Raw genomic sequence first — 20,254 nt, forward strand, 5'->3', positions numbered from 1 at the left:
GCGCCCTTGTCGGCCAGGGGTTGGGACGGTCCATGGATGTTATAGCTTGTTGGTGCTGGTGTTGGTTCTTGTTGCTTAGCTTCGCAGGCACGCAGGCCAACACTGCACACTACCAGATGCTGCCCTGAAGTTTACCAATCTTGTTCCGCCCTCGGGTGCCAGTCCCTGTCCGTGGTCTTGTTCTTGATCAGAGTTCAGACTTTCCCGTCCCTACCTTAGGTTCCCCGTCACCCCGTCCAACTGCCAAAACCAACGCCCGCCGGCTGTTGGTTCATCTCGTTGCTGTCGTCTTCCACCGCCATCTTTGAGGGTTGTCAAGGTGTGAGGGCGGCCGCATCATGCAAGCTGCAGTCGCCTGCTGTGCGGTGCGGGCGTGCGCACACAGTTTGTTGCACTGCACCTGCCATGCCAGGCCATGGTAGGAGACAAATCTCGGGTACGTCGGCCATGATCCATCGGCTCCTGGCGATCTGCCCTCTCATTTTCCTCCCTGATCATCCTCTCTTCTCTCACTGGCACTGCACCTCCATCATCGATGCTACCGTTGGCCGGCCTCAGAACCAACACGCACGAGACAGGAAACCCGCAAGTCAGGCTCCGATTTCGAAACCTGTCTGCCCCCCCAGAGTGTGTTTGCCCTTTCGCGAATGATATCCCATCATTGACTGTTTCCCCCGCTCCTAGGGCCACGTCTTGATTTCCTGCCCCCAGCCCCCAACGTGTCCACAGGCTTAAAGTTGAAAGGACTGGCTTTAACTGGCTGTAAACCAATCTGTTCAACACCCTGACGCGGCCAAGCTGTAGGGCAGATGAGAGCAACGGCTGCTTTCTCCATTGGATGGCGGCCCCCTGCTCACCGGCCATCGTAGACCAACATGGCCTCACTGAATGACCGTCCAATGTAACCTCCTCATCTGCGCCGCCCGTGGATAAGCAGGCCGCAACCGCCAACCTTGCCTGCTTGATTGGTCCAGAGCTCATGCTGAAGAGGGCCCGGATCTGCAAACTTTCGACTGTTGCACCGTCGAACCGTTCCGCTGGGACGGCTTCGCCCTCTCACGCCCGCCATCCACACCCACACTTGTGTTTGTTTGCTTGCCTGCCTCGCTGGCTCGTTGGGAGGCGTCAGTGCCTTCTTCTTCCTTCACGGCAGTTGGGCCTCTTGAAAAAAAAGCCACTCAGCACTGCTTATTGTTGTTCATCAGTCAAGTTGTGATTTGTCTTAAAGGTATCGTCATCGTTGTGTTGTCAGTCACCCACTAGAAGTGTCCGCGAAGTCGCCCGGTTGAAGGTCGACTGAAGAAAGTTCTTGTTGGTACAACGTCTCTTCCGTAGTGGATGTATCCATAACGGATGAAACCGCGGAAGCTGATGGTGTGCCCGTTTGGATCGACCCCGGCCTGGTCCTGCGTGTAACTACCTCCATCTCCGTCGGGCCGCTCGTCTTCATTGTCCACGGCCTCTGCTGTCTGCAATCATCCATATCCCAACCCTCGCGATTATGCAGACCGGTCTGCAGGAATGCTTGACCCATTACACACCTGGCTTCTGCCGCGTGTATGTATATATCCCCAATGCCCGGCGCGCTTCTTCCTTTCCCGCTCCTTCTCTCGGCATGTCCAGCCACCCGATGATCAAGCGACGCAACGTTCACTGTCGCCTGTCAAGTGGAACGTGAGCACAATGACAGGCGACTGCGGAGACTCGTGCCCCTACTCGGGGGGCTTTACCTCCTACTCGCCTTCGGTGATTGGTAGTGCCATCTTTCTGGTAGCCTTTGCGCTGCTCGTGCCTCTAGCCTTGTACCAAGGCTTTCGTTTCAAGACGCCCCTATTCGCGTCTACTCTGGCGACTGGTCTTCTTCTCGAGGTCTTGGGCTTCGCTGGAAGGTTGAGGCTTCGAAACGATACCGCCAGCAGGACCTCATTCTCCCTGTGGCTCATCGGCGCCATCTTGGGCCCTACTCTCATCGCAGCGGCCATATGCCAGATCCTTCCCCATGTCATCGCCCTTTACGGTCTCGGAATTGGCTTTAGCCGGCCAAGAGTCACTGTCTTGTTCCTCATCTTTGCTCTTGCTCTCGTCGTTGCGCTGGAAATTGCCGGGGTTGTCTCGGCTGTCTTTGGACTCGGTGGTGTTCAGGTATGGGCTTTATGATTCCTCTTCCCTAAGGTTTCCATCTCTAACAAGCTACCACAGACGCCTTCGATTCTCCTTGCGGGATTAGGCGTCCAGATATTGGCGTTGCTGCTCTTCGTCGGACTGTTCCTCTGGTTCACCCAGAAGCTTCCTGATCCAAAGCACATCGCCGTGTATCAAGCACCGCGGTTCAAAAACTTTGTCAAGAGTAAGTAGACCCGTTGCTGGATAAACGATATGGCCTGACAGTATCTTCCCAGTGATACCAGCAGTGGCGGTCGTCTTGGTGGGGCACACCATCTATCGCCTCGTTGAGTTCTGGGATGGACTCGATAGCCCTCTTCAGCGGTCGGAAGCCGCTTCTCTGGTCATCGGCGGTGCTTTGCCATTCCTAGTCGCCTCAGTCTTATGTGTATATCATCCTGGCGCATCTTTCGGTCGGGCGTGGGGTCTGACTTCGCCGCGATATCGATCGTTATCTCTGAAGTCGCGCCGCGGTGCTCCATCGCCGCTGCAGTCGCCTACTGCACCTTGGGATGACCACAAAGGGCCCCGTCAGCCGGGATTCACTGCCACACGATTCCCAGATAAGAAGATGTCGCCCGTCGGAGTTGGTCCAGTTCCCTTGAGAGAGTCAACGATGGCAAGCAAGGTTGCCGGTAGCCCCGGCAATAGATCGGTCACCTACCCAAGCCCGATTGCTTCGACACACAAGTTGAGTCCCATCGGCTCACAACACAAAATGAGCCCAACCTTCCAGGGCACTCAACAGCAGCCGACAAATCCCAATCGCTACAGTAACACCAAGCCCAATGCAAAGCCAATGGTAAATAGTGAAGAGTTGTGGTAGCGAGAATTTGGTAAAGAGTGTCTTGGGCCTGGTATTGTTGATTTGTGCAATGGTTATGGTATAGCCTCTTTCATGCGGTTGCGCGGCGTTTGACATTTTCGGTGGCGGTGAATGCTGTGGACTCTTGTCTTTCTGTTACCAGGATACCATTCTCCTGTATATACCTTGGGCGGCTAGAGTTGATCTCGATATTTACATGTACCCATAGGCTCTGCATTTTGAGATGTAGATTGCTTGAGGTTACAAAGTAAAAGCACCCGTAGCTTTCCTCCAAAAGAAGTATGCCAAGCCGAAAGCGGCGCCTCCGAGGTGTCCGGCATGTCCCACTCCTGTGTCTCGCTCGGTGCTCAGGCAGTAGGCGTCCACGGCAAACATTCCTAGGACAACGACGCGCAAGGGCAGAACCTGGTTTGTTCCGGAAAGGCGGACCTTCATCGTGGGAAACATTAACGCCAGGGCTGTGCCGAGACCAGTCAAGGCTCCGCTTGCTCCAACAGCTGTCCTCTCGGCACTATTCTTTGCTTCCCTTCCTCTCTGGGCATTGAAAATGTGACAAAGAGAAGCGGTGATTGCACTCCCGAGAGACAGTACAACAAATCGTAGCGGTGATATACCGAGTAGATAGAACGACTCGACATAAGTTTTGTATGTTGACATGTTGACGAAGAGGTGCAAAGGCTGGATGTGACTGAAGGCTGAGGTGAAGAAGGTGAGTAGTCGCGGGTTGCTTGAGCTGAGCATGAAGTACTTGTGAAGAAATGCTGAAAGACGCCTGCGATCTATCGGGAGCGAAGAGAAAATGGGATGGAGGGCGGCGAGCCAGGCGAGATGGATAGCAATATTGGTCACGGGAACTCCGTAGAAGAGGGCAGTCCAGACTAGTCCAATCTTGCTGGGTGCGAATCTTGAAGGATATCCAAATACTGATAATGATGCCATATTGAGGTTTTCTTCTTGAAAGACCAGTGGGCACTTGAAAAAAGAGGCAATAGACGGAGACGGAGATCTTGAAGTAGCGGTGTTGGGTATGAACAAGATGAGACCCAATATCTCGGAGGTGTCCTCAGAGGTTTTTGGGTTTGTGTGGGTCGAACTAGTCTTGATACCGCGATTTCATGAAGCTCAATGTCGAATCGCGTACAATGGTGGCCAACTGCAAAAAATTTGTAGATTGTACAGAGTCTAGATGGCGTGAAGCTGTCGCCTTCTGTCGAAGTAGATTCTTGGGTTTGCAGTACTCCGTTTTGGAAAGGAGCCCAAGTCGTCGTGCGGTCCGCACGGACCATGCGGGTTCAAGAAGGAATGGTCTGTGCCCAAGGTGCGTGGATACGTAGTGTTTGACAGTGCTGATCTTGAGCCGAGCACTGTAAGTTCTTCCTCAAGCATCCAATTGTTCAGTGTTCTGATCAGCAACTTCTCAAATTTTTTTCATTCACACGTTTCCTCCTACATAATTCGGACACATCAACTTCTGCCACTAGATTTTGCCTTCCTTTCTGCTGCTCGTGAGCTTTCCCCGATTTCTCTTGGTGTCTAGTTATCTGTCTGCTTGCCAACTTGACCAGCGCCTTCCCCCTTCTCGAGATCCACCATCTCGACATCTTCAGACAGGCCACCTACAACCTCAACTTGCCCGGCGTCATTTTCCAGCGGCTGGCTTCCGGCGCTCTCGCTGCGTACATATACAGTACTCCGTGACCATCTATTCAAAACGCTTTTCCTATTGGAAGTCGCTGTGGATGTCATCGTGTTTCTCTTGCTTGCGGCGCCCGTGCTATCCAACTGGCTGCGCATGCCGAGCATCAAAGTTACATGCCGAAGCAGAGGCTGCAGTGCTGGGAAACAACCGACCCAGAGACCAACATGAAGCTCAGCGTCGGTCCACGCAGCTACTGTAAGCATCTTGTATGTGCTATTTCGTGTTAGTTTGCTGAAGATGCCACGCGTTCGCGGCAAGGAGTACTTACGTGTTGACACTGAAATCAGTCGTGACGATGATGGAAAAGCGAACGATGCCGGTGACGACGGCAAAAATACCCAGAGAAAACACGAGCAAAATTTGTATAGCCTTGACCCCCATTTTGACGTAATTCGTTACGACACACAGCGGAAGGACAACCAGCATACAATCAACAAATATGCAAATCATGGCATGGGCCAGCATCATCGATCGCTCCTCTCGTTTGTCCCTGCATTGCCGCCATGTGCTGGAATAATTGAAGACATCGCTAGGGCACCGAGTCAGCCAACCATTGCTACATCTCAGGAGAGGGTTATCTCACGGTATCTGCGAGCATTCTGTCAAGACGAAAAAGAAACCCGACAAACTTGTTATGATCACAATGGCATTGAGGGCATAAATGCTCCAGGTATACACCTCTGGCAACGAACATCAGCGATTCGTCTTGTTGGAGACTGGAATCATCATACTGTTCTTGCTCAAGCGCGGAAGAAACGCCAATATGGATAAGCGTACTGCACCAGAAGCGAGGAAGTAGACCAATTCCATGATGGAAAGCCTCTATTCGCAGTATGTCAGCTCTGTGGAAGAAGTTCCAGGGACGCTTCAACGGACCTTTAAAAATTGAAGCAGCGTCGGTCGGGGAACATCCTCAATCTGGGCCCCGGTGCCATAGTTGGTCGTGTCCATCTCAAGGGCCGAGATTGTGACACATAAGGCCTGGTTCCCAGTGTTAGTCCACAACTTACACGAGGGAACGGCTTTACCTACCCATGCTATTATTGCAAGGAAGTCATCCCAGCCTAGAGCCTTTGCTATAGTCTTGCGCGTGAATAGACGGAGAGAGACTAATAATGTCGACACAATAATCAGAGCTAGGTTTAGATTGAATATATGGTGTCCACCCGAGTTAGGGTGGTACCGCAAGGATTGTCCGACTTCAACCATTTTAACTCGTCAACACAATGTCGTTGGGTTTGAGTGCTTCGAAAGCTTCGAGATTCTTGCCTTTCATGGAAGAGACCAAGATCATGTGCCGATTATCCGAGGCGGCCGATGATTATAATGGAGTCGTGGACCACAGTTGCCAGCGTTGAGCCTATGCGAGACACATGGGCTACGGAAACATCTACGGACGAGAAGGCACTCGACGCCCAAGACATAAACCAAGCCCCGTTGCGAACAACTTGTGCACTTTCTCACGCCTTTAGTCCCCATACAGTCAGACACTGGAGTCTACCGAGCATGAGAAGCCTCTGGAGGCGAGGTCCAGGCTGGGGAAGAGATGCGTCGATGAGCCACAACACCCTCCGGGATCGCCAATCGCCGCTAAAACTAGAGAGCAAGCCTCAACACCGGTCTCAGAAGCTACGTCTTCGGCCGGGAAGACGCGGGGTGGCTAGGTAGGCGTACCAGGTGGCTCACGACGCGCTGAACGATCTGTGAACAGGGACTTGAGCTGAATCTGAGAGTTGGCAATCATGATACACTATTTTTGGGGGGTTTTATCCCCTTGTATCATAGGATTGTAAGTATGGACTGTCTTTCTATCATCAGAAGAGGTTGTAATTCTGTCCTCGTCATCACGCAGATCACATCGGGCAATATCGAGAGGTCTCCTCTATTTTCACATTCCGTTCCCGGATGTTTTCTTCTTCTTTCTTCTCTCCTTCGATATCCTTCGATATTCTTTCTCGCCGAAAAGAAAGGTTCCAGAGAGCTTTTCCAACGGTTGTGTTTCTTCGGCAATGACTGTGGATGATGCTTCTCGAAAGCTTGGCCTAGACCTCGAGCGTGACCTGACGAAAGCGTCCAGATCCAAACCTTAATGATGGCCTCAAAAATGTAAAGCATCGCCACTCGGTTGTAGCCGAACAATACCCATCGCGGAAAGAAGCTTGAGTTTTGCAGCGCGTTCAACGTTCGATGCCCCAAGATCGGGCTGTGCTTACTCATGCCCAAAACGGCACATGCATTCCTCGCTATTGCCGCGATCCAGGCCCTCCCTTGAAAGACACTTGCATCTGATTCAACTTAGCATCCCACCGAACAAGCCCGGCGCCCTCTTATCAATAAACTTGGCAGGAAGACAGTAGTTCTTTCATCGATGCCCCTCGGGACACATAAGTAAGCAGGGGAGCCTGTCAGCGATCCAGACGAGTTCGGCACTCAGAGGCCAGGCAATTTACTCCATACATCCCTCATTGTTCTTGAAATCTGATCTTCCTTTCGGTTGGTCTTGGCATACGACGCCCTTGACGAACGCGGCAATCGCTGATCCATAACAACAAATCGAGGGGCAGTCTTGGCCTAATTCCACATCCTGCGTCACTTGTTCCGCCGGCTCGCGGAGAGAGAGGGGGCCAAGGGCTTTTGAGAATTTCAAATCGAATGATTTACTTCATCACCTAAATCCGAAAAGTCGTTCAGAGAAGCCGGGCACCTGCCGCGAGTTTGGAAGGTAAGATTTGCAGCAAACTCTCTTCTTCATTATTCACTTTTAGCTTACCCCAACTCAAAGGTTCTGCTTCAACCTCATCCCTTGCAACACCCTCAGCTCTGCCAACTTGGCTCGAGACACTGCACAAAGATATCTCTTCCTCTTTCTATGGAGTAAATCCAACGAATGCTTCAAACCAAAAGCTCGGAATTCGGGCATTGCCAAAATCAGCACCGACCAGATTAGGGTCCGAGAAGGAGGATAAGCAAAGGGAGAAGAGCACATGCTGGCACGTCCGTGGCACACACCAAACTAGCAAATCGCCGTTTTCATCAGGACACCAAACAAGAAACCCCATCAGCCTCCAAGCCGAACAATACCAGAGAGCAAAGTTTTCTTCCTAATGAGTACCTCGTCTCAATCCGACATCCTCGCCCCTGCCGCCGCCGACTCCGCCGCCCAAACCGTCAACACCCTTCTCCTCCGCACCTACGCCCTGCTGCAAACACCTCTGTCCATCCTGAAGCTTCACCAGGCCCTCAACGCTGCAGACCAGGCCCTCGCGATAGCGGCGCATCTGCACCGCTTCGACCTCGAGCCCCGCGCTTATTTGTACCGTGGCCATGTCCTTAGTGCCTGGGGCCGCTGGCGCGAAGCTCATGCCGCGTACGTTCGGGCTGCCAGCGTGAGGGGGGTCGGGTTCGCGGGGACTAATATCCGGGGCTTGACGAGGGATTGTCTCACGATGATTGAGTTTGAGGACGCGAGGAGTCGGGATATAAAGCGCGCTCTCGAGATTGACGGCAAAGCAAAGGATGGGTTGAAGATGGTGCGATTTAGGGACGAGGAGATGGTCCTCAAGGCGTTTTACGATTATGATGACGATGATACTTATGACGAGAACGACGACGACGAAACGCAATCTGAAGCGAGTCACAGTGGGCTCTATCTTATTTTGAATGGCGGCGGGGAAGTTGTCGGTAGCCGGGATAGTCTGCCTGATCTAAGGAGTGTACGTGGTAGATCTGTCAGCAGATCGCCGACGCTATGAGTATAAGGGGCCTTATAACGGTCGCAATTATGAGTATAATTTCAAGAATCTTATGATGGCTGAATATCGCTGCACAGCGCTGTCATGTGAGATACTTACCTGATCCATCTGAAGGCTCAAATAATTAGTTGAATGCCTGATACTCCCTTGCCTAATTGCCTTTGTGAATAATAACCATTGAGTTCTTTGATGGTATTGTAAATGTCGCGGCATGTTCAATCTCCAAACAAGCATGGACACCAAAGTCTTTGTGTTCTGCGTCTCCCTTGTATCGTCCTCTCGATACCTTGCTTCAAGCATCCAGATGCTCCCACCATGGAGTTACTAGAAGACACGAGAAGACTCAACGTCATCGAGGGTTGGGTCAAAGATTAGTAGAAAAAGGAGAACCCCTATATCGAAAAAGTCGTTGAGGGTTTGATACTCATATTTCGTTCGACCTGCCTTCTTCTTCTCTCAAGTATGAGCTAACTAAACTGTCTACTTTCTCATCCCAATTTAATAGAATACTCGGGCGGCATGTCGGATAAAGAGAAACCAACTTCAACGGTGCCCGGTGATGCACACAACAGTGGAAATGATTCCACGACACCCTCCTTTTCCTCCACCACCACCGCACCAGCTGAAGATAGCTCTGCTGACGCTGGATCGAAGGATTCTCAAGCGACAGCGGAGACTTTTTCGGCCCCCAAAGAAGTCTCGCAAGAGTCGGACCCAGAGAAGGAGGCGACCTCGTCTCCAGCCCACGGCCAGAACCCCTCTTCCCAGGAGAAGCAGCAGTCATCAGGCGAGCGAGAAGCCGAGCCCGGAGCAACGGGGTCTTTCAACCAGACAAATACCAAACCAACACTGGGCTCAGGCGCCCTCAGTTCCCTGCTATCCGCGCTCGGTGGCGATATTGCATCACCTACCAAACCGAAGGCCCCCGAGATCTCGACAGATGGGAGTCGTCAGACGCGCAACACATTGCTAGTTCCAATCGTTCCCGATACAGAAATTGTCAGCCCCCTCGAGCTCACGTCTTCCGCCACTCGTACACAGTTCCAGCCGTCGACGCCAACACCAGCAGCCTCGCGACTCCTCCAGGGGGATTCCGAATCGGTAGTTGAAGGCTTTGTAGAAAAGGGATATATTCCTAGTCGAAATGTCAGCGAGGGAACAAACACTACTACGGATAATTCTACTCGCTCTCAACATGATCCCAGTCCTGAGGCTGAGCCTGTGCTCCAGGCAGTCACTAATCGTCCCTTGTACTCTCAGTCGACCGAGGAAGCGTTCGACTCGCAACCGATGAGTGCCGTGCTTGGGAAAGCAACCAGAATCTCTCTTCAACGCCCTCTTCCGATAAAGATTGACCCGAGTCGCGAAGACGCCAGACACGGCAGAGGCAACGGCGAAGGTGAATATTACCGCCCTCTCCCACCGTCAGAAGTCTTGCAGAGAACGGAATCCCCTTCACCTGCGTCCGTGAGACCTTTGACACCGAGGGGGCAAGTGGCAGCGCGTGAGAGAGAGAAGAGAGAAAGAGAGCGTAACGACACCCAAGAAGCGGCAGACGAGCGACTGCCATATCCTGAAGATTCCATGGAAATCCCAGCCCCGAGACGTTGCCGACCCGAGTCTTCCCAAACAGCCACGTCTCCTGGAATGAGCCGCGCCCGAGACCGAGACGTTTCCCCTGCATCACCGCTCATCCATACTCCCACGCCGACTCGACCCGGTGAAATCACAGGTTTCATAAGGTCCAACGAGCCGGTCTCGCCCTCTACTCCCCTCCATAACCAACGACGGCACGGCTCCCGATCATCGTCAACAGACACCGTAGTCCAGCCTCCGCCCCCAATCCATAACCCCCAACGCCGCCGCACGCATCAGCAGCTCCCTGCCGGTCTAGACGCATACAACGCCGAACCAGACCGCTCCGGCGCGGGGTTTACCCTCCGCCGGATCAAAGTCCCGCCCCCGGGTGCCCCAAACCGCACGCACATCTTCGTCCGCCCGCAGCCCCTCCCCGGCGGCGACGAGGAGCGGAGAATGATCATACAAGTCTGGAACGACACGTTCGCGACGATGCCCCCCGAGTTCCAGTCGATGCTCTCGAGCCGTCTCCGGTACCCGGGCTACACGCGCGACGTGGCGGCCCGGCTTCGCAAGGACGAGTTTGAAAAGGCGACGGGGGAAAGCATGTCCTCGGACGATTACTACGCACTCTTCGACCTCGAGACGTCCAACGACGGTATGATCTCCGCACTGCTCGAGTGGATGCAGGGCCGGACGTGGGTGAAGGTGCCTTTTGTCAACCGGATCATTCACCAGCTGTGCCGGCTGATGTATACCTCTGCGCAGGAGGAAGCTCGGCTGCGGCTTACATTCCGACTAGATATGGACGCCGTGATGGAGAAGCTCGACGAGGTGGAGGTCAAGTGCGCGGCCGAGAGGATGCAAAGAGCCTGGGAGCGGATGGACGTGTCTGTGAGGCGGCAGCACACGTTTATCGAGCAGACTCTCACGCGGAACGACAATCACTGGGGTCATATCCCCGGCGTGGTAGTGATGACGCGATGCTCTAGAGATGCCAGTCAATGGGACGCGTTCTTCGAGAAGGCACGCGCGCTCGCGCTCGACCAACGAGAGATTGAGGAGACCATTGTGAATAGAATCAACGATAGTGGGGAGATTCTGCAAGAAGATCTCGAGCGGCTGAAGCGCATCCTCATGGACGTGACGAAGAACAACAGGGAAGTGAACGAGTACGTGGGCGCCAGACATCCGGGGGACCAGGTGCAGCCCATGTTCCAGATCGACAACAAGGACCTGGTAGAATGTCTCCGTGTCTACAGCGACCAAGTCAAGCTTGATAACGATGAGCGTAGGTCTGCCGTCATTGCCTTTTCCAAGATCGCGACAGAGCGGCTGGAGGTGCGCCAGAGGTATGCTAGCAGCTTGGAGTATACTGCGCCAAACCCTCCCGGATCTACTACGCTCGCAGCCGGTTTCCAGCCCCAGCCCCAGCTGCCGCCTAAGATACTCGACAATCATCCGCTGCGTTCAGCTCCCATAGAAATGAGTTTTGTTGTTCCCGCGGTGGCCATCCCATCAGAGGCGGCAGCATCCGAAGTCACCGCAATGCAGGAAACCCCGCCTCCCCGCGATAGGGTCAGATTCGTCTTGAGCCCTAGAGGTAGCCGGTTCGTAGAATTCATGGACACGGCGGTGCCTCCTGGGTCAAGTCCCGTCTTTAAAGATCCATTTACCAAGACCTGGAAAAGGCTCGATCTGACAAGGCCAGAATGCCTACGGTGTTCCACGCTGGAGCGGGAGATCAGCTCCAGACTCATGGAAATCAAGGATTACTGCCGCATACTAGCGCGCAGGTTGGACGAAAAACTGAAGCTAGAGACCGCGCTCGAAGCCGTGAGTTATCGCGAAATCAGAGAAGCGGTGGAAGCCATTCACAACTACAGGAGGCTGTTGGAACGCCCAGAGGTTCCCGAATCTCTACAGTGCACCGCGGACCTCTTGGAGATGCACGGAAAGCGAGCAGCCGATCAGGTCAGCCTGCTGGAGATATCCCTGGAGCTGGGGCAAGCTGGCGATTCGACGGACAAGGTGCTAGCGGAATTGAGGACGACGATTAGATCTGTCAAACGACTAGCCGCCGCTGCGCTCGAGCTCAAAGCACAAATGGAACTTTACCTCGAGAAACCCTACCTCAAGGCAGGCAACCGATCTAGCTCGGGCGACGACAAGGCCCTAAAGAATGAAAAGCAAAACCGCTTGATCAAGTCGTTGCAATTGCAAGTTCGAGAATTGTCAGAACAGACCAAGCGCGGTTTGGAACAACAAGCAACAGAGAAACTTAAGCTCGCGCACGCCGTCGAGCTACGCATGAGGGAAGAGAGTGATCGCCTCCGAGAACAAGTTCGAACTTTCCAGAGTAAGCTTGAACATATGCAGGCCGAGGCCCAAGAACGAGAACAGGACTCGAATTCAGAGCAGACAACGTCGGACAGACTGAGAGAACTCAACAGGGAACGAGAGACACAAGAGACGGAACTTCGCAATCTCGAAGCCCAAAACAACGCTTTGGAGGAGCAACGGCAGAGAACCTCGGATAAGCTCGAAGCTTTGGAGAAGGCCAAGAAAGAGAGCCAAAACGAACTGGCAAAACTTGCACGACAGACCCAAGAGCTTCAGATCAAGCTTCAAGCTAAGAGCGAAGCGGCCAAGTGGATATCGTACATGACTATTCCAAGAGCTGTTGGTGACGCCAGCCCCGATGCTCAGCAGACTGATAGAGTCTCTCAACTGCGGACGGAGTTGATGACTGCGCTTGGCAAGGCACGGTCAGAATCTTATCGCATATTCGGAGACCAACAAACTAGAAAGACTTTGCCAGATTTCATGCAGAGTATTTTATGGCCCGACGCCAAGGCAAAGGAGGGCACCAGCGCAGATGTGCCCAACTTCTGGAGGCTAGCTGCTTTCGTGAGAAGGAGAAGGGAAGTCATAGCAGCACTCGAACAGAGGAATCCGCAGAGCTTGCAGAGAGCATTCAACTTGCTTGAAGGGCTCCACGAGTGGAATAGCAACTTGGGTGCTTGGCAGACGGAAGCCCAAACAGCGGAAGTTTGGCGGTCCATCAACCTTCTTAGATCCTATGCCAATCTTGAACTCGGGAAGATCGAAGGGCTCGACGCTAATGCTTCAGAGAGGCGCAATGTCGCCGGGGAGTTGTTCCAACAAGCGGTGGCTTCCGAAGACGCAGGAGAGATCAAGAAGCCATGGAATTCCTTGCAAAGCAGTCTGGAGGAACAGTTGGATGAGGATGCTGACGACGCGCCCGCTTGCGACTGCAAGTTTAAACCTCGCCTTTGCCCAAAGCACCATAGCGACGGTAAACTCATGTTCCATAACTTTATGGAGGCGGACGGTTCGAGGCAGGCGGAAATGGAGTTGACGCAGGAGGCGTCCGAAGTGCTTCAGCGATTTGGACAGACGTTCAAGGTATCGTCGCCAGTGTAGGCTCGCGCAACAGCGGAGGCATCTGGAAGAGAGATTGCGTATGCTCTGACTGGAGTTCTGCAAGAGGAGGATGATCTGCAAAGCGGTTTTGATGTCGGGTTGGCCCCAGAAAGAAGCAAATGAGAGTGCATACCGGATGCTTGTTTGTTGATACCATCGATTTGCAGTCTACCAAGACTTGGCTGCTATCGCCGCGTGGTGTTAGTTCCTTGTTTCCAATGTTGAGATTCTGTTTCTAGAGTTAGAGTCGAGAGTTGAAGTGGCGTGTCTCTGCATCCGCGCGGCCAGCTGATTCATGTGTTTCCCCGTTGACCAGGGCAGCGAAGTATGTTGATGAAGGCGGCCTCAAGCGAACGTTGGAATCTGCCAATGACGAATGCGGAAGTGTGTGTCGTTTAGGTTGACGTCGGTAGTGGTGGGCAGGCGAGTGAAGTCAAATTGATGTCGAGAAGCGGATGGTGGGGCCGGGAGGAGGGAAACGGGGGGATAAGATTACTAGAGGTTACTGAAGTACTACTATCTCCAGCTTGGCATCGCGTTTAGGGATGTACCTTGCTATCTACATGTCGCTGCACTTCTGCCAAGTCTTTTCCTCGTCTAGCGTAGTTACCCGCGCGGGTGGATTGCTCACCACACCATTGCATTCCTCTCCTTCTCTCCTCCTCCCTCTTCGTAACACTCATACGCCCAGCTGCCAATAGGTTCAACATGACTCTTCCTTGCGACTCAGCCTTCTGCGCCTCTCCCGCTTGTATGTTCAAATCATAGGTCAACTCAATGCGATCCACCCTCAGCAATACCAAGCCAGACAGATCTGGATCTTGTCTCGGGAACGGCAAATCCACGAACCTCAACCTGCGTCGCCAGTGCGCACGTCAACTGTCTCAGCCAAAACGTGGACCTGGAATGGTTAAGGGGTGTGGCTTTTGATCACATCAAAGATGATGTGAGTGGCACGCAAAGACAGGCACGATCCAGGCACATCATGCTTAGCTGCATCTGTTGTGATGGAGGCAACTCTGGGCTCTGGCACCCAGCGAAAACGACTGCATTTTGGCGTGCTTCAGAACCTGCCGCTTCCCATCAACTCCGCCCTTTGACCTCACATCACGGCTGAGAACACGTGGACGAACAACTCTGTACTCCAGAGAACGAGTGAATTGTTCCGGAAAGTGACAGCTCAAGAAGCAACGGAAGCACCAGATCCATGACGCCCAACAAAGTCAACGGTAATCTGCCAGCCCGCCAGACGGAATTGCATCGTTCCGGATCCGGCGTATCGCTTGCCCTCCGGTATGGTACGCGTGGATCGAAGGGCAGCGGCCGCTTTCACCAAGACATTTGTCTTTTGAAGATGAATCAGTCCTCTACCAAGGCTACCAGACTATCGGAGCCAGACGCAGGAGCGATAGAAACGGGCAAGTCGTTACGCGACAAAAGTCTGGTACACGCGATGCTACGCAACTGAGCACGATACAACGGCATCCTGGCCTCGGAGCAGCAATTTGCCCGCCTACTCTAGCTAGACGGCTTGGGCAGTGTCACCGACCGAAAGCCTACCTCATGCCATTCGCCGCCGCCTTCTACAACAGATTGATTAGATCCATTGACCTGGCCCCATCTCATTGGACACCCTTGCCGGTTGACTTTGACGTTGTCGCTTCGAGTTGTATGTACGGAGGCAGTCTTTGCCCTTCTGACGCAGCGCGCGGCTGCTTCCGGCGATGGCGGCAACGAGCACCAGCCAGCGGTGCAATGTGACGAATACAGGCGTACTCGAAGCACACTTTGGCCAGCCGCGTCGCGTCACATCACACCGAGTTCCTGACGGGCTGTCAAACTACGGATAGGAGTGGACGATGAGAGTAGGTGGTCCAGCACTGGCCAGGCCAGGTCCACGCCACTCACTTCATGTCCCGTCCTCCCGCGCTCTCCCGTCAGGCCCTGGCACCTCTAGTTCATCCCGTCCCCAGAGGCGGCGTGCAATTCCAGGAAACCCCCACTGGCACGGTACCGTTTCCAAGCGAGAACATGAGGCCTGTCAAGCAAGCCCTTGGCGACTTACCCTCTCGGGGATTAGACGCGGGTGGACTATGGCGAAGATCACGACTAACGGATCACGGCCTAATGCAGCAAGGTCAAGGGGGCCAGGGTCACCCATTTAGCAGGTGACTTTGAGGGGGTCGACAACATTTGCTGCTGACACGACATTCCAAGGATCTCTCACAAGGGATTTTTGAGTCGACTTGCACTCCGAAAGAAACACGGCCCGTACGAGGGCCTTTGCAGTAATGATTCTATCCCATCTAGGCAAGTCAATCTATCTACAAGATGCAGATAGGCACGTTGATACCGGAGCTCCACACTGGATGCTACTATGTGGATGCATTTTGGAGCCGGAAGTCTGGCTCACGCTCAGCCCTCAGCCCTCGATCATAACAAGTGTCTGGCTTGTGAGGCGGACTCTGTCTCTCCTTGGCGTTGTCTCGTTTCTTTTTGCGGTTTGGCTCGAATTACCCAAATTGTGTCAACAACCCCCGTACTTCCGTCTTTGGCTGTGTACTGTGTAGCGAGGCCGTCTGAGTCCTGGCGGCGGTTCACGGCACGCTGCAGACAACGGTGGGGTCGAGGGGCTGTCCGTCAAAGGCTCATCCGGGCCACTCTACTTTAACCTCAACGAACTTTGCTTGCCTACCCTTTCCTTGCCATACTATGTACCCTCCCTACGCAAAAGTACCTTTTCTATGGCCCATGGCATTTTCACCGCAATGCAAAAGAAATGTAGAGTGCTTTGTCAAGCTGACAAAACCAAAACCGCCAGGCCAAGCTGTATGGAGCTAGACATTGCGGCCCTCTTGTTTCTGAACTTCTCGTAGGGGAATCCATCTTAATCTAGATCCACGATTCGTGAGACCTTCCCTAGCAAACAATTTCCCCCGTATTTTCTTCTCGCCTCCCTTCCCGCTTGCCGCTGTCCAAGCTTCCTCCCGCCTTGCTTGCTGCGCTTGCTCCAGCTGCGGAGAACAAGAGGGCGTGAAAGTTACACCGGCTACCGGCATCGAAGGACCCTCATCGAAGTTGGGGTTGGCCATCTCGTCATTGGGCAGTGGCATGGAGCGGCAATATGTGTCTACGTACGGTGTTTGAGCCCTTTTCTCAGCGGTCGTACGACGCAGCTATCCAGGAACGGCTCGAGGCTCTTCACATGGACGAAGGCTTATTACTGTGACTTGTCTGGGCTTCCTCGAGACGGGACGGGAAAGATGTACGTACCCTACCGCATGAGAGGGGAAAGTCCCTGTTTTTTTTTCTCTCGAGACCGGGGACTTCAACAACGGATCGACTTATCTGGGGAACGTGGCGCCTGTCTCACATGGATGTTTATGGAGCTGGGTAATCGGTCCCTGGTATGCACAGGTCTTTGGGGCCGCCGTTGTGTAAGTGCGTTGTAAGCAAGCCAACATGAGAATGCCAACGAGTTGAGAGGGTGCCATGTGAAGCGGGTGGTTGGCCGCGAAGGGAAGGTATAGACTGAATACACAATCCGACGGCTATCATTGCAACATCTCATCGGGAAACCTTGGCTGATTGCTCTCGAGTCTGACGGTGATATCCTCCTTTCTCTTTCTTATCTGGACGTTTGCCCTGTTGTCTGAAGTCCAGATACGATCGAGAAGGAGGGGGACGATCAGGGAAAATCAGGGTGAGAGGAATAAAACGCCACGCGGGTCAAGCCACGGGAACTACGTCGGTAGACCGCATTCATCCAAGGACAGCGTGTAAGTGGGGGTATGCAGACGACTTGTGTAAGTTCACGCGTGAGTTACATAGAGTGGCAGGACTCGACGCCATTTTTCCAGATAAGTCAACAGTACTGGATGAAGGAGGAGCAAGGTATAGGATTTAGGGAAAAAAAGCAAGGAAGGAACGCTCTAGCTGAGGAACCAGGTAGTAGGAGCTCCTTCCTAGACAGATCCGCTCTGCCAAACCTTACGGTCTCACAATATCAAGGGTTAGTTTTTATTTTCGTTTCTTTCTACTATAAGATGAATTCTAAGCCACAAGGGTGGGATGAATCTAAGAACTAAAGGAAGGCACGGCTTGGACTGTGTGTAGACCTCCTTCCCTACCTACACCCAATCTACCCGGGCCTATCTCCACCACCACCACCACCACCACCACCAACCACTACTCGACCCCCCTCCTTCACATTCACCACACCTCAATATTGCCTCCCTGGTACACAACGCTTCACCTTATTCTTCCTCACCCTTTCTCGCTCCCGCTTACCGCAAGCGGGGGTCATCCAAGTTTTTCTATTTTACACACCTCCCTCTGCCGCGTTCCGAGTAAGTAGCTCTCTTCATCACAATACTCTGAGACCCTCCGCGCCATCCTTATCAAACGAGGGTTCTTTCACCCACTCGTCAACTCATCATAACAATACCTCTTGTTATAAACTTGGCACATTCCCAGTTCTCATCCATTTGTTCGGCTCACCTCATCTCACGACGACAACCTTGCCGACTGCGCTAATCCACCATCCCTCCTACAGATTGCGCGAATAACTTCCCATTGCTCACTCATCCTTACCACTACGCGCAAAAATGGCTGGAGGTGCTAGTGGCCCCTCGGCCTACCCTTTGCTCTTTGCAAAGCGGACCAAGCTCAACCAGGAGGCGACGACCTACTTCGCCATCGCCCTGGCTGCTCTTATGGGCATCTTCATCGTCTTTCACCTTGGTCGTCGTGGTGCTTCCAAGGCTGGTCTTCCTACAAAGATGTCTGGTCTGGCAAAGCCGTTCCTCTTTGTGTCCCGGTAAGACTTGAGAAAGGAAACAACCCGTACTTGATCACACAAAAATACTGACCCTAACATAGATCCATCCGAAGAGTCACCGTCTACAAGTTCCCTGCTTTGCCGTCCACCGGCCACTTCGTCGTCGCCCTCGGATATCTCGTAATCAACATCGCCCTGCTGTTCACCCACATCGACGCCTCCGCTCTTCCGTATCTCACAGTCATTGCGGCTCGTGCAGGATGGTAAGTTGAATTACACCCCAAACCCCTTAGCATCATTGGAACTGCCAGAAACTAATACTTGATAGGCTGTCCATCGCCAACATCGCTTTCGTGGTCTTTCTTAGTCTGAAGAACACTCCTCTCGGCTTCTTGACCGCCTGGTCCTACGAGCGGCTCAATGTCCTCCATCAAATCGCCGGGTACATCACCATGGTTCTCATCGTTGTACACGGTGCAACGTACTCCGCCTACTTCATCGAGGCTGGTAACATGGCACGCCTTCGTGTTGCTGAGGAAATCTACGGCATTGCTTCCGGATTTACTTTCCTCGCCCTTGTGCTCGCCGGCGCAATCGTCCGCCTCTGGTACTACGAACTGTTCTACATTCTTCATGTATCCTTCTTCGCCATCTCGATGGTTCTCGTCGGCCTTCACCAGCCAGAGCTAAGCAAGAAGATCGTCATCATCACGGCTGTTGCTTCCGGTATCTGGGTCGCCGACCGCGTTGTGAGATTCGCCCGTGTTGTGCTTTACAGCTTCAACAACAACGCAACCGTCTACCCGCTTCCCCACGGCGGCACTCGCATCATCCTCAAGAAGGCCCCCATTGGAGCTAGTTCTGGAGAGCATTGTTTCCTCTGGGTCCCCAAGATCCGCGCTCTGGAGATGCACCCTTTCACGATTGCCGCCACCAACCCGCTGGAGTTTGTCATCAACTCATACGACGGCTTCACCCGCGAGCTCCACGAACACGCAGTCCAGAACCCCGGTGCTACCCTCAAGGCTTCGGTTGAAGGCTCCTATGGAACGTTCCCCAACCCGGCCGAGTATAACAAGATCATCCTCGTCGCCGGAGGTAGCGGAGCCAGCTTCACTGTCGGCACAGTCCTCAACCTGCTCAAGAAGGTTGCACAGGGATCTATGCCGAGTGTCACTTTTGTCTGGATGGTCAAGGATCCTGGTAAGTACATTTCGCGATTAACTTTTTCTCCCAAACACCCAAACTAATCGGATCTCTCAGCTCGCCTTGAATGGTTCGCCGGTCACCTCTCCACGATTCGTCAGGCCCTCGGTGCCAACATCCAACTGTACGTCACCCGCGCGCCTGGAAGCCAGGACTCTTCCCAAAACCCCGGCTCTTCCAAGGAGGACCGCTCCCGCTCGGGCACCATCTCGTCTGAGGCCTCGACACCCTTCACTCCTTCATCTGAGAAGTTCGAGACCACCAACGGCGTTCCCCAGCAGCCCCCCAGAATCAACACTCGCGCCGTATCTGATCCCGAGAAGTCCGGCTTTGAGTCTGATGCAACTTCGCCTTCGTCTCCCACCATCCAGCAGAACGGAGTTACAAACAGCTTGAGCGGTATCCCTGTCCACTATGGCCGCCCCGACGTCGCCAAGATTATCCAGAACGCCATCGACGAGACCCCCTCCGACCAGCGAGTTCTCGTTATGGGCTGTGGTCCTGAGAGCCTCATGACGCAAGTCCGCAACACGACTGCCGGGTGCATCCGCACATCTGGTCCCGCCGTCGAGCTTCACTGTGAGCAGTTTGGTTGGTAATATATTCTAGCTCAATGAGATTCTTCGTGTGCATACTTTGATCTCTTTTGGTCTCTTTGTATGGCGTTGGAGTATATACGGGCAAAGGAGAGGTATACGGCCGGGGACGGGTCTTCTGGATTTGCTCTTTCTTGTGCATTTGTGCCGCAGCTTGGCAACAAAAGAACATAGAATACAGAGGTTGGATCTTTTTGGGGTCTGGTC

At 53.4% G+C, this 20,254-nt stretch overlaps 7 protein-coding genes across 7 annotated transcripts; 4 read left to right on the top strand and 3 right to left on the bottom strand.

Moving 5' to 3' along the window:
* Positions 1-232: 232 nt before the first annotated feature.
* BDP55DRAFT_29285 (uncharacterized protein) lies at positions 233-1,251 on the bottom strand. The gene has a single exon (XM_060566560.1). The coding sequence runs from the start codon at positions 979-981 to the stop codon at positions 337-339; it is 645 nt and encodes a 214-aa protein (XP_060432445.1). The 5' UTR covers positions 982-1,251; the 3' UTR covers positions 233-336.
* A 432-nt stretch (positions 1,252-1,683) lies between these two features.
* On the top strand, positions 1,684-2,989 carry BDP55DRAFT_547099 (uncharacterized protein; the record flags this gene model as incomplete). Its single annotated transcript, XM_060568720.1, has 3 exons — positions 1,684-2,142; positions 2,200-2,347; positions 2,400-2,989. The coding sequence occupies 3 exons, from the start codon at positions 1,684-1,686 to the stop codon at positions 2,987-2,989; spliced, it is 1,197 nt and encodes a 398-aa protein (XP_060432446.1).
* Positions 2,990-3,084: 95 nt separating this feature from the next.
* On the bottom strand, positions 3,085-4,225 carry BDP55DRAFT_29281 (rhomboid family protein). Its single transcript, XM_060566559.1, has one exon. The coding sequence runs from the start codon at positions 3,926-3,928 to the stop codon at positions 3,230-3,232; it is 699 nt and encodes a 232-aa protein (XP_060432447.1). The 5' UTR covers positions 3,929-4,225; the 3' UTR covers positions 3,085-3,229.
* Positions 4,226-4,522: 297 nt separating this feature from the next.
* Positions 4,523-5,897, bottom strand: BDP55DRAFT_726139 (uncharacterized protein; the record flags this gene model as incomplete). The annotated part of the gene is made up of 6 exons (XM_060579102.1): positions 4,523-4,901; positions 4,957-5,217; positions 5,272-5,368; positions 5,420-5,510; positions 5,565-5,669; positions 5,721-5,897. The coding sequence occupies 6 exons, from the start codon at positions 5,895-5,897 to the stop codon at positions 4,523-4,525; spliced, it is 1,110 nt and encodes a 369-aa protein (XP_060432448.1).
* Positions 5,898-7,400: 1,503 nt separating this feature from the next.
* Positions 7,401-8,591, top strand: BDP55DRAFT_655095 (uncharacterized protein). Its single transcript, XM_060574294.1, has one exon. It carries the CDS (start codon positions 7,793-7,795, stop codon positions 8,438-8,440), a length of 648 nt encoding a protein of 215 aa, XP_060432449.1. The 5' UTR covers positions 7,401-7,792; the 3' UTR covers positions 8,441-8,591.
* Positions 8,592-8,833: 242 nt separating this feature from the next.
* Positions 8,834-13,893, top strand: BDP55DRAFT_655098 (uncharacterized protein). Its single transcript, XM_060574295.1, has one exon. It carries the CDS (start codon positions 8,960-8,962, stop codon positions 13,463-13,465), a length of 4,506 nt encoding a protein of 1,501 aa, XP_060432450.1. The 5' UTR covers positions 8,834-8,959; the 3' UTR covers positions 13,466-13,893.
* A 4,179-nt stretch (positions 13,894-18,072) lies between these two features.
* Positions 18,073-20,050, top strand: BDP55DRAFT_546998 (ferric reductase like transmembrane component; the record flags this gene model as incomplete). The annotated part of the gene is made up of 4 exons (XM_060568709.1): positions 18,073-18,284; positions 18,347-18,508; positions 18,574-19,448; positions 19,509-20,050. 4 exons carry the CDS (start codon positions 18,073-18,075, stop codon positions 20,048-20,050), a joined length of 1,791 nt encoding a protein of 596 aa, XP_060432451.1.
* Between the last annotated feature and the right edge of the window lie 204 nt (positions 20,051-20,254).

The sequence above is a fragment of the Colletotrichum godetiae genome (genome assembly GCF_030913485.1).
Source record: "Colletotrichum godetiae strain CBS 193.32 chromosome Unknown BDP55scaffold_10, whole genome shotgun sequence".
Lineage (NCBI taxonomy): Eukaryota > Fungi > Ascomycota > Sordariomycetes > Glomerellales > Glomerellaceae > Colletotrichum > Colletotrichum godetiae.